Raw genomic sequence first — 13,626 nt, forward strand, 5'->3', positions numbered from 1 at the left:
CAACTACAGTGAATAAAACCAGGCCAGCTCTCCCAGTAAACAGTGTAGAGGTCAGGGGCCAAGAGTTTGTTAGTTTGTCTGTGTGGAGCAGTCAAAACAAATGGACAATGACAGAACAAAAATGTCCTCTTTTTCAAGAGGAGGAAAAAATAAGTTATTGCCTGAACTTAAAGGACTTATAACCCTTTACAGAGGAGCTGTTGACAAGTTGCTTGGACTTTGAGATCAGTTCGTTTTGAATAAATTGTCTGTTGATAGACATTTTGAATGAGCCTGTAATTCTCATTTGTGATTGTGCTTAAACTTCTGCTCCGGAGCCCCTCTTTTTCATTGATTGTTTTAAAGAAAGAAAGAAAGAAAAAAGTGATTTGACCATCTAGATCAGGGTTTCCCAAACTCTGTTCTGGGCTGTTTTGGTTTTTGCCCTAGCACTACACATCTGATTCAAATAATCAAAGGTTGATGATGAGTTGGTTATTTGAATTGGCTATGTAGTGTTGGGCAGAACAGAGTTTTGGAAACTGATCTACATGATGAAAATGTTACCTGACTAATGGAGAGAAACTCCTGTAGTTATTTAATTCATGCATAATACCACCTTCTCTTAGTGTGACCACTTACTCGCTTTACTCTGAGAATTCAAGTCATGATGTAATTAACTGGCCCATATGGGGGCGTCTCATTGTATAGGACTATATGGAGTGCTTTTCAGATCTAACGTTTGAGGTCAAGCTCCCACACTTGGCTACTGATGCAACTTGCCATCAAGTCATACTGTCTTGATGGCATAAATTAGCCATTTCTCCATTGTAGTTTTTTTTCTTCCCATCTTAGCACCTCACCTGTAAACTCATGAAATCCTATGTAAATAATTGTTGATTTATCCTTTTTTATATATATCTGTATAGGTGAATAGTGTGCCGTTTTGTTCCAGAAATAAGATCTTTTTTATAGTAATATCCAGCCCCCCCCCCATCCCAGTTTTCCTTTTATTAATTGTTTTTGTTAGGTGTTACAGAGCTACCAGGAAATGTTGCTACGGCTCTCTTATGTACATACTGTCAAATCTCAGATCTGGGGCTCCATCCAGTGTGACGCAGCTCCATGTGTATCAGGTAAAGCGGATGGGAATGTACCTAATGATGTGGTCAATACAGCTGAACAGACTGGAGAGCAATACTGCCTCAAGCCAACGTATTATGGGATGCAATTAAGTCAAGACGATGAGAAGTGGACAAGATGCATCGTTTAAAAAAATAAAACCATCTGGTAGCTTTATTTGAAGTTGACTTGTGTCCTTTTTCATTGAGTCCCTATTCATTTCTGTGTTCCAGCACCAAATGTACATCATTATTACAGATTGACGACGGACTGGACTCAGATGTTCAAGAGTTGTTTCTTGCTTTTGCTTTGGAGACTCATTAGATTAGCAGTATATAGAATTATAGTTAGCTTCATTGGTCTTCAGCATAGAAGTTCTCATCTGAGTGTAGTAATAGATTATGTATGCTAATCTAGACTACAGCACTAGGTTGATTTTACTGACAACACCCTTCATTTTGAATTTCCAGGTTGATTTTTGCAAATTCCATGGGATTGCGCTTTCTATTTACTGTTTCTGTGTAAAAACTATATTTTACAAACAGATTTTTATATATATATATCGAGTTGGTCACTCAAAAAGGAAAAAATAGATACTGTTTTTGTGGGATGGAATATTTTGAGCAGGTTCACCCCCATCTGAATAAGAATTGTGCTTGAAACCGTAGCATAGGCTTATTCCTTGTTTGTTAGGTGCCTTATTGCATGCTATGTAGAAATGTATGCCGAGCTGTCGACAAAAAACGTATTAGTTGTGTGGTTTTGACAACTCCTTTTTGTTATTCATACTAACTTACCCCAACATTTTAAGTTGTCATTACTTTACTTTTAGTCTTCTATGTATATTACCAATGTGTTTACACACATCTTCATTGTCAATTTTCTCTCCTGTCTTTGTTGATTGGCCTCAATGTAGGTTTTCTTATTGAAGTTGAATTAAGGAAAATAAAGTGAGTTACAATGTAATTTATTCATATAGAGGCCCCACCTTTCCCCCCAGATCTCTGAGTAGAACATATGGATAAATAAAGGTTGTTGACTGTCAACATTGCATCAACGGTTTCTTGTCTGATTCCTGATTCTGTCATTTTGATATATAAATATAACGCCTGGAAATGACACCCACAGGCTTCCCATTACACATTGACTCAGTTTGGGATTCCCTAAAAATACAATAGTGGCCCAATGTTAATTTTTTTATGTTCATGATCGCATCCATGACTTTTGAAAACTACCACAGACAACTGTAAGCGTCATCTTATTGGCTCTTGAGTTTGACACATGCCTACATTGCTGAGTCCACTTGGTGGCAGCCTTACCTAAAGTAAAGTAACTGTCCAGTGAATATCATTTCTTAATGCTCATATTCTGTTTTCTCATACCCAAATAATGTTGACTTGTCCTTTACTTGTAGTTGTGGCCAAAGTATAAATTTGAGAAAACCCCATCTCAAACATATTTTTCAAACAAACTGTTTTTTTTAAATGCTTGAAATTTGCTTCTAGTCATTACGACTTGCTAGCTAGCTGGTAGCTAGCTAACAACAAAAATATCAGGAATATTGACAAAGCAATGGACAGAAATGACTCAAGCTTGTAAAATAATCATTCTGCATTTATTGCTATTATAATTAAATGCTCTAGTAATTCCATCATGTTTCCAAATCCTGAATCCAGCCATACTATTTGACTATAGGCAGTAGAAAGTGGTACTTCCTGTTGTCTCGTTTTGTAGGCTAAGAATGGCCTTCAACTTTCCATCGTCAAATTCATGAAAATGTGGTCATATAAGATATACAGTACCAGTCAAAAGTTGACACACCTACTCATTCAAGGGTTTTTCTTTATTTTTACTATTTTCTACATTATAGAATAATAGTGAAGACATGAAAACTATGAAATAACACATATGGAATCATGTAGTAAGCAAAAAGGTGTTAAACAAATCAGAATATATTTTACATTCTTCAAAGTAGCCACCCTTTGCCTTGATGACAGCTTTGCACACTCTTGGCATTCTCTCAACCAGCTTCACCTGGAATGCTTTTCCAACAATCTTGAAGGAGTTCCCATATATGCTGAGCACTTGTTGGCTGCTTTTCCTTCACTCTGCGGTCCAACTCATCCCAAACCATCTCAATTGGGTTGATGCCGGGTGATTGTGGAGGCCAGGTCATCTGATGCAGCACTCCATCACTCTCCTTCTTGGTCAAATAGCCCTTACACAGCCTGGAGGTGTGTTGGGTCATTGTCCTGTTGAAAACAAATGATAGTCCCACTAAGCGCAAACCAGATGGGATGGCGTAACGCTGCAGAATGCCTTCAATTCTGAATAAATCACAGACAGTGTCACCAGCAAAGCACCCCCACACCATCACACCTCCTCCTCCATGCTTCACGGTGGGAACCACACATGCGTAGATCATCTGTTCACCTACTCTGCGTCTCACAAAGACACAGGGGTTGGATCCATAAATCTCATATTTGGACTCATCAGACCAAAGGACAGATTTCCACTGGTCTTGGCCCAAGCAAGTCTCTAATTTTTATTGGTGTACTTTAGTAGTGGTTTCTTTGCAGCAATTTGACCATGAAGGCCTGATTCATGCAGTCTCCTCTGAACAGTTGATGTTGAGATGTGTCTGTTACTTGAACTCTGTGAAGCATTTATTTGGGCTGCAATCTGAGGTGCAGTTAATTGCCAATTTCTGAGGCTGGTAACTCTAATTAACTTATCCTCTGCAGCAGAGGTAACTCTGGTTCTTCCTTTCCTGTGGCGGTCCTCATGAGAGCCAGTTTCATCATAGCGCTTGATGGTTTTTGCAACTGCACTTGAAGAAACTGTCAACGTTTTTTGAAACTTTCCAGATTGACTGACCTTCATGTCTTAAAGTAATGATGGACTGTCGTTTCTCTTTGCTTATTTGAGCTGTTCTAAGGACTTGGTCTTTTATCAAATAGGGCTATCTTCTGTATACCACCCATACCTTGTCACAACACAACTGACTGGCTCAAACGTATTAAGAAGGAAATGTATTTCTGTGATTTATTTAGAATTCAAGGCACACTTAACCAGCATGGCTACCACAGCATTCTGCAGCGATACGCCATCCCATCTGGTTTGCGCTTAGTGGGACTATCATTTGTTTTCAACAGGACAATGACCCAACACACCTCCAGGCTGTGTAAGGGCTATTTGACCAAGAAGGAGAGTGATGGAGTGCTGCATCAGATGACCTGGCCTCCACAATCACCCGGCATCAACCCAATTGAGATGGTTTGGGATGAGTTGGACCGCAGAGTGAAGGAAAAGCAGCCAACAAGTGCTCAGGATATGTGGGAACTCCTTCAAGACTGTTGGAAAAGCATTCCAGGTGAAGCTGGTTGAGAGAATGCCAAGAGTGTGCAAAGCTGTCATCAAGGCAAAGGATGGCTACTTTGAAGAATCTCAAATATAACATATTTTGATTTGTTTAACACTTTTTTGATTACTACATGATTCCATATGTATTTCATAGTTTTCATGTCTTCACTATTATTCTACAATGTAGAAAATAGTAAAAATAAAGAAAAACCATGGAATGAGTAGGTGTTTCCAAACTTTTGACTGGTACTGTATATTACAATGTATATGCGTTTCCGAGTGAATTAATTTACCATATGCCGGTTTTCAATGTATTTCATGGCCAAGAAGAAGTATGAAGCCGAAAAGTTACATTAGAACTACTGAATGAACTACAACTTCCACCAGATGTATTTGTCCCACTTTCAACACCTTGCGAGTCTACATAAAAATAATTTATGGCATTTTCAAAAAGTACTGTTCAGTAAAAAAAAAAAAAAACAGCGTAGTCGAATATAAAATAAATATTTTGATAAAAGCAAATCAGTACACGAATACAAATATAATTTTATAGATATCTTATATCACCGCGTTTTCATTAATTCGATAATATAAGCTTGAAGCCCATTCAAAAACAGTATGGGACTTGCAACTGGAAGTAGGAAGTACTTTCGTACTGTTTTTGTAGAATGGCAAGCTTGGAGTTTGTAGCTCATTTGAAGAACCAAGTGTATGCACCTCTCATTGGCTGAGCTGGCAAATCAGCTTTTTTTCCTATATATGCTCAAACCACTCTGTTATTTCCCCTCAGGCAAAGGGGCACAGAGAAAAACTTTTTAACATCCTTAATTATAATTTTTTGGAAGGACATTATTAAATCCATATTGTAAAAAAAATGTGGTAAATATTTCATTGAAATCTGGAACACAGGACAGACACTTTAAGAGCTGGATTCAATCTGTATCACAGAAGATCCAACTTAAAATGTAAAGGTAATTTCTGATTGGGCTGAAATATGCAGCATTTACCTTGAATGCAGTCCCCCAAATGCTGGAACATTGCCTTTAAATTTCAATTGAGCTTTAATACATGGGATCCTCCGCCATACTTCTGCTATAGGTTATAGATTTAATTCAGTCCTAAATCATTCAAGAAAATGATAGCCTTCCCTTGTAGTTGTAGTTAGGGCGTGGCAGCATGATATTTTGTCAGCCGGTTATTGTCATGCAAAAGACTGCCGGTCTCACGGTAATTGACGCATTAGGCTAATTAACATAAACACATTTAGTATCTCCAGGCCTCCATGCATACAAGCCGCTGATGCGCGCTTTTGCAACATCTACATTTAAAAAAGTATAATAAATCAATTTAATATACACCCTCACAATAAATCCATTATTTATTTTAGTCAGGTCTAAAGAAACATTATGATATGAAGAAAATATATTCCATAAGAACAGAATGAGTTGGCCTACTGTATGTTATCTAGCTATGCTCCATGCTGTATGCTTGTTTGTTTAGCTGAAATCATATGCTTATAAGTCATGCCATTATTTTACATTATATGATTTTATAGTAGGAAGAATATATTGAACTAAGCTGAATAAAAGACTAAGGATATTTTTCCCATTCCGGAACGAGTGCGCATAGGAAGTGGCTATGTCGAGCATAAAGGTGATCATTTAAAGCTGGTCCTCCTATATGAAAGATTGAGTTATTTGGCAACTTTAATTGTGAATGATACAAACCTTATAATGTCTTAGGAATCAAAATATATATGGCCTGCATGATGCGACTATAGGCTATTGATGATTTGAGAAAGTAGCAAAAAAAGCTTGCACTCGGTTCCTTGCCTCATGCTGCACAGCTGTTCTCTCATCAAGTGATCGTATTTTCCCCCATCAGACTATTCTCAATTCATCTCGTCTTTACTAATATGTAAAAATCTGTTTCGATTTAGAATGAGCCATAATCAAGTGGGCAGGAACAAGAGCAGGGGGAAAAATACATGTTATCTGTATGCACTCAAATAGTGAATGGAGGCCGCTCACTTTCCCACGGGTCCGTTTTTCAATGATGCAACTTCGGTTTTATAGCGGAGCATGTGCGTAATATGAGCAGCTGAGAAATAAATATAACACTTATTTCACTCCACGCATCAACCACTGTTTGAGGAGCATTCTCTTGCTGCGCGACAGGTGATATTCCGCCCAAACTCTGTATGCCACGGGCTCTCCAACCCTGTCCCTGCAGCTACCCAGTGCTTAAAGTTGCACTATGCAGAAATCGCTCCACCGTTTCCTGGTTGCCAAAACGCTAATAGTTCACCTAATTTCAGTTTCTGTGACAAAATAGCATAGTATAGTGTAGATAATCATTGTACCAGCTAAACCGCAGTGAAATATATTTTCCATAACCAAACCCTTACGAAAAAAGATTGCAGTCAGAGTGCATACGTAAAAATGTATGCACACATGACTGTAAATCGCTTTGGATAAAAGCGTCTGCTAAATGGCATATTATTATTATTATTATTACAGTATGGTGTTATTTTGGACACAGTATTTGCAGCATACTGCACTCTTTTTTTGTAAGGGAAAATATTATTGTTTCAGCTGGTGTACAAAATCGGAAAGTTAAAGATGAAAAACAAAAACCTTAACGGGAAGCATATAAATAGCACACAGAGCTACCGCTTCTTAGACTTGCTTTCAAGTAGAATGATAGGTCTATAACTCACATTTCTATGTGAATTAGGTCGGGTCGCCAAAAAAGTTACATATTGCCATATTGGGAAACCAAGTGAAATCTGTTCGGGAACATGTTTTCACAACGAAACATATTTAAATAAACTGTTGACAGCCCCTCTGCGCGCTCGACACATAAATAAAGGTGAGATAGGAGATGGAAACGCATGGTGGTGAGAAATTATGTAGAGCTAAAGGTAATGTGTCACCCAATTATTTATGCAAATATCAAAACTTCCTAATTACTAGGCTATTCAAAATCGCCTTGCACAATCAATAAACCAACTGCATCGCCAAGAGCAGGGCTGCCCAACCCTCTTCCTGGAGATCTACCATTCTGTGGGTTTTCAGTCCAACCCTAATTTAACACACCTGATTCTACTTATTAGCTGCTCAACAAGACCTTAACTAGCTGAATCAGATATGCTAAATGAGGGTTGGACTGAAAACTTACAGGACAGTAGATCTCCAGGGCCTAGGGCTATACCTTCTCTCCCAGACTCTTGGAGCATAGCATAAGGCAGGGCTGCCCAACCCTCTTCCTGGAGATCTACTGTCCTGTAGGTTTTCAGTCCAACCCTAATTTAAGTCCATCCAGTACGCATAATAATACAGTCCACACTCAAAGGCGATTACTCAAATGTGTTTAATTTTGGAGTATAGATTACACCAATTATGTACCAAAGATATCTTAAATCAGTTTTGTTTGATGTTTTTCTGCCATGCATAATATGCGGTAGGCTATGTATTGTATGGGTATGGGTGTTTTTAATTAATCATCACCTTAGAAAGCGCTGTCCATTTCGTTGTGTTAGGCTTTGAAACAACATCTACAATGACCATGTTTTCCACTCAGTTTCAACCTGCTGTTGAACTTCTTTCTTCAAATTGATTACCACAGTGAGGTGAGTTTTAAAAGCATGATACTGTTTTGATGTGAGTTTCGATTGCATTGATGTCAGAGTGGTTAGAGGGACAATAGAGCCCTTAGAACCAGGCCATTAGGACCTGTACTACCAAAGCATGTCCAGAGTGCATAACAAGAAATTACCACGACTCAACAGTCACATGGAATTTGACTGTGGTCATGACTCATGACTGCTGGTGACTCATGACTGCTGGTGTGGCAGTAATATGGTCACCGCAACAGCCCTAGTTGATCTACGTTGGGACTTTACTACAATGGCCTATTCAAAAATGTCAACACACAATCACCTAGCCTTCAGATAACACGAAACCACCTCCCATTCCTCCACCCATCCCACACTCCTAACCCTAGCTCCCCCAGAGACGGGATGACATGGCTGGGGTTTGTCTTCCATGTCCACCTCTTCACTGGAGCCTCCACCAACACCCAAGGCTTAGCTTATCAGCTGTCTGCCAGGCTCAGGTTTGTACCAACCTTTCCTGAGTGATGTGAATAAACTTCTTTGCCTTTCATTGGAATTCCTCTTGTAAATCTAGTCATTTCAGGTGAAAAGGTAGGTAGTAGTAGTGTCACCTTATTTTCTTGTGAGTGTACACATGTCATCTGACACATTCAGTGAGGAGGTGGCTTGTGGTACATAAAGATTTATTTGTGTTACACATGGTGACAAGGAAAGGTATGAAAATGAAGTACTGGATCTTTAACCTCTATCTGAGTTATTTTGTCATTTCAGGCCAAGTTGAATGTAGTGAAAAACAAAGGTAACTCAGAGTACAACCTCTTACATCCATACCACCTATCGATTGATCATGCATTTAACGCAGCCAAATACGTCTCTCAGGATATTCTTGTTAAATGCTATATACAGAATGGGAAAAATAGACTATACACCTGTACAAAGACCTCCACTGGGGTAGGTCTGGAGTTGAGCACCCATGACTTGCTAATATACACTGTAGCCCTGGAGGACAGGATATATAACCAGGCTAGACAATGAGGAAAAGTTAGAGGTTCACAGCAGATTTATGACAGCAGTGAAACAAATAGATGCTGTAAGTCCATAAAGACTGGGTATGTGTACCCCATATCTGATAGCATAGTGTTCCTACTTCCCATGCTTTTCGGTGGTAGAACAGAGGGAGCTGCATCAGGGGACTCATGGGCCCTAACACGGAGATGCATCAGGGAGCTCATAGTCCCTCACAGAGCTGCATCAGGGAGCTCATGATCCCTCCCACGGAGCTGCATCAGGGGGCCTATGGTCTCATACGTTCATGACTGGTGTGAGCTGTAGCAGAGAGCTCTGTGGTCGCATGGCTGAGCTCTTAGAGTGCAGTTTCTCCAGGTTCTGTAGGAAACCTCTCCTCTTTAGACCCTCCAGAATCACTGTGTTGTTGGTTGCCAGACTCACACGAGTCCTGTAGGGAGTAACATAGAAGAACAGGGTGTAAATGCATAGTATAAATATAAATTATTATAAAATGGACACGCGTGTGCACACAAACACAAACCGGTCCTGTTGGGACTGGGGAGATTAACCATATCAGTTGGATATAAATACAATATGCAATACACTGATAGTCACACACCCACACACACTAACTATACTGTGAAATCCAGATGAAAAAACTCTGCTCTTCACCACAAAAGGGAAAAAGCCAAGTCCTTATAAAGTTAATGGAAAAACATTTTCCCTTTTCCCCTCTCTCTGTTTTAAACATGAGGGTGTACCCATTCCAAAGTAATTACATTAATCACTATAATCATTCCCCTCTGTCTAAATACTGCCTGGTGTAATTGGCTATGGGGTGTTTGTTCAGCTTTATCACCATTTACATGAAAAGGGAAGAGAGAGAAGTCACCACCGACCAGGGTCATTGGTCATCTAACTACTCCCTGCCGTAGCTTATTTTCTGCATCTCCACATTCCTCCACCCTCCCTGGGCCAGCACTATAGGCTCTGTAGCCTCTATCTCAGCCACAGAGAGAGGGTTACAGCTGGAGATAGGGGTCGAGGCCGCAGGCGAGAAGACAAATAAACGGGGGATTTAAGGGCCAAGTGCCTCTGTTCTGTTTTCTGGTTGACTGGGACCTCACACAGGAGAGGATGGGAGCAGGATAGGTACTGCTGCCTAGAAGAGTTCTACTGAGATTACACTACAAATGAAGGCCATTCCTGGGGCATAGTCCTTTGTCTTTTGTAAAATAGACTAATGCTGATGAATATCATGGTCATTTAATAATACCTTGCAAGTGACAAATTGTCACAATCACTCCACAAAATATAATGAGACCTTTTGTGAAAAGTGGTATAACTGCAATCCATAAAAAAAAGTTACGATGATCATCAACATTTTAATACAGAGAAAGAAACTCACCGTGGCGAGTCTATCCCGCTGTCTCCCATGTTGCTCTGACTCTCCCCCGCCTCCCCCATTATCTCTCCCCGTCCAGTTCCACTGGGCATGACCATACTGGCGCTTGAGGTCTGAGGGCCTCCTCTCTCCCCCAGGGTCTCAAAGCCACCCTTTTCTTCCTCCTCCTCTACTCCGCACCCCCAGTGAGACGACTCCCTGTCCCCCTCGTCTGCTGATTTATGGAGGGTCTCAGCATCCGACTCCACCTCACTGGTCTGGCAGTAGTCAAAGATGCTGCTGTCTGCCGCCTCAGGAGGCGCCAAACCCTCTAGAGCTTTCAGGGAGAGGATGGAGTCCTGCCTTCGCTCCCCCGGGATTGGATCTCCTCGTCTGGGGATGGGATCGCTGTGGGTACCTGGGGATGGGTGGCTGCGGTGGTTAAGGTTAGAGCCGCTCACCCTGACCCACCTCTCCTCTTCCTGTCTGTGGGGGCTGTGGGGGGACAGAGGGGGGTCTTGGTGGATGGTGGAAGAGTGTTCCTCCGGATAAGTGCTGTTCCAGTCTCCTTGGAGGGAATGGGGGTTGGGGCAGTGGGGTTGGGGCTCGTGGTAAGGGGAGTTAGGTTGGTCGTGGTAGTGGGTGATAGTGTCTTGGTATATGGTCTTAGGATCATGGTAGAGGGATTGAGAGTCATGATAGTGAGACATGCGTGTTTGATAGACCTCTCTGTTGTCAATGACTCCCTCCTCACTCAGATACAGAGAACTACAGGCATCCTCATCTTCTTCCTCTGCTCTCTGGTAAAGCCTGTGATCATCTTCTATAAACTCATCACTCTCTATCATAATGCCATTCCTCTCCACTACTAACCCATCACTGTCCCTCTGCCCATGCCCTGGACTCCTGTGCTCTCTACTGCCACCACTGCTGTGTACCAGCCCATGCTGTTTGGGGGTGGTACTGCAGGCCTGTTGGTGAGAGGAGAGCAGGTCAGGCCTGTGGGTTAGGTCTCCCTGTGTGTCTGTGTGTTTGAAGGAGTGCCTGCGATGCACAGCAGGCTTTGGCCAAGGCATGGCCTGGTCGTACGGGTGGGCAGGGACTGAGTTATAGGGATGGGTACTAGGGAGGTTGGCATCAGAATCCAGGGTTTGGCTTGTTACTGCTGGGTGTCTATGGTCCGTTGTACTGCCATATTCTACTTGCTGTGTCGTCCTATGCTTTCCTTCCTTCTCCTTCCCTCCCTCCTTGCTCTTCCTCCCTCTGTTCTTTCCCTCCCTCTGATATCTAACCTTGTCGTCAATCCTTAGTGTGCTGCTCTGGGGGTAGGACGAGCTGTAGTCTAACGGTAATTCTCTGGGTGGTTTGGTGTCAGAGAGGGCCAGGAGGAGGGGTTCGGTGGTGAACCCCCTCTCGTGGAGACGGTCACATGACCTGTCCTCGGCTGTACGAGACTTCCCAGCATGCTGTGTGTCAGCAGCAGTTGCTTTCGCTTTGTGCGGGTCCCAGGATTTGGAGCGGTGTCCCGCTAGTTCTCTCCTCCCTCCCCCTGAAGTCTTTCCCTCTTTCCCCTCCTTCACTTCCTTTCCCTCTCTCCTCCTCTGTTCTTTGTGGGTCATGGTAGGTGCCACAGTCTGGGTTGTGGCTGTATCTTTCCCAGGTGGTTGACCATCAAAGGGGTTGTCAATGCGTTTCTTATAGAGGCTTTTCCCCTCCACCGCTCCTGGCTCCTCTCTGTGGTCTGTTTCATCAATAGGGACCTCTGGTCTGAGGCAAGAGGAGACCAGGTCATCCCTGTCTGGGTCCACATCCACACACACTGGGGCCTTAGTCTTCTGCCTGTCTCTCCGTTTCTCCTTGGAGGAATGGGCCCTCCTCTTACTGCGAGAGGCCTTGGAGGTAGATCTCCTGCCCCCAGCCCCTGCTCCTAGTCCGGCCCGAGAGGAGTGGTGGTGTCTGGGCTTGGAGCGGTTTAGGATCTCAGTGGACATGCCCTTGTCCACACACTTGTCCCCTCCGTCTACCCTGTCCCCCTTGTGCAACCCTCTATCCCTTTCCACCCCTCTTTCCCCTCGTCTTTCCGTTTCCATCCCTCTCTCCCCTCCTCTCTCCTCCAGTTTCTTCATTAGTACAGTGTGGCGTGTCAGGTTGTCAACAGTGAGCTCAGGGTTGATGCGTCTGATAATGGCGTGCTCCAGGTCTCTGGGCAGATTGTTCAGATCCTCCTCGTCCCTCACCGGCCACTCCTCTGGAGGGAACTGACCTGAGAACAAGGCGTACTCTTTCTTCACTTTCTCCTTCTTCCCTCCGTTCCTCCTGAAGAGGCTGAGGCCAAACCTCCTCCCTGGTTTCTCCTTGCCATCTTTGTCTTTGTCCTTACGGCTAGTGGCAGTGGTGGTAGCCGTAGTGGTCTTGCTGACCTCTCTAATCTGGTAGTCTGCGGCCGTCGAGGTCGACTGGTGCTGGACTTGAGGCTTGTGGTCTCTAGGCCACTTCAGGCTCTTCCCTGTGCATTCGCTAATAGAAACAGAAACCAAGTGCTGGTCTGGGACGGATGGAGGAACCGTGGCACCTATAGTGGCCGTAGTAGCAGCATTGGTCACGTTATGGGCAGGGGCAAAGCAGCTGCAGGACTTGCAGTGGGTCACCAGGGGGGACTGTGGGTGGCTCTCCAGAGTGTCATTACTGAGCAGGTAGGTGATGGGGGGAGGGGATGGCAGCTCATTGTCTCCAGACCCTGAGGTCCACCAGCTCTTCTCTCTCACCAGGCTGTTGGTGATGAAGTAGGTCTGAGGAGTGACAATGAAGTAGCCCTCTCCTGTGTGGTAGATCTTCCTCTCTTTGATCAACGAGCCCAGAGCGTTGTACAGGATGTCCTGAGTAGGGATGGTCATACCTGGCAGGGAGAGAGAGAGAGAGAGAGAGAGAGAGAGAGAGAGAGAGAGAAAAAGAGGTTCAGCCACATTAGTTAATACAGTTTATCTCCTTTAAATCCCACAAAAGTTACTGTATATCTGCAGATGGGCTCAACTAATGTACAGCCAGGCTGAAAACTTCCAGTTGAGACTAAGCATTAGACTTAATACACTAGATATCATTCTCCCCTTTTTGCCAACTACAATTCCCCTATTGCAGGAGCACCTGTGGTTGAATG

The 13,626-nt window shown here is 43.0% G+C and overlaps 1 protein-coding gene across 1 annotated transcript in view; it reads right to left on the reverse strand.

The window, feature by feature from the left end:
• Positions 1 to 8,746: 8,746 nt before the first annotated feature.
• LOC121574695 (storkhead-box protein 1-like) overlaps positions 8,747 to 13,626 on the reverse strand; it is a 35,921-nt gene continuing 31,041 nt past the window's right edge. Inside the window, exons 3-4 of the mRNA XM_041887237.2 lie at positions 10,497 to 13,368; positions 8,747 to 9,536 (exon numbers count right to left, since the gene is read on the reverse strand). Coding sequence (XP_041743171.2) covers positions 9,383 to 9,536; positions 10,497 to 13,368 — 3,026 coding nt within the window. The 3' untranslated portion in view covers positions 8,747 to 9,382. The remainder of the gene's footprint in view (positions 9,537 to 10,496; positions 13,369 to 13,626) is intronic.

The sequence above is a fragment of the Coregonus clupeaformis genome, unplaced genomic scaffold (assembly GCF_020615455.1).
Source record: "Coregonus clupeaformis isolate EN_2021a unplaced genomic scaffold, ASM2061545v1 scaf0176, whole genome shotgun sequence".
NCBI lineage: Eukaryota > Metazoa > Chordata > Actinopteri > Salmoniformes > Salmonidae > Coregonus > Coregonus clupeaformis.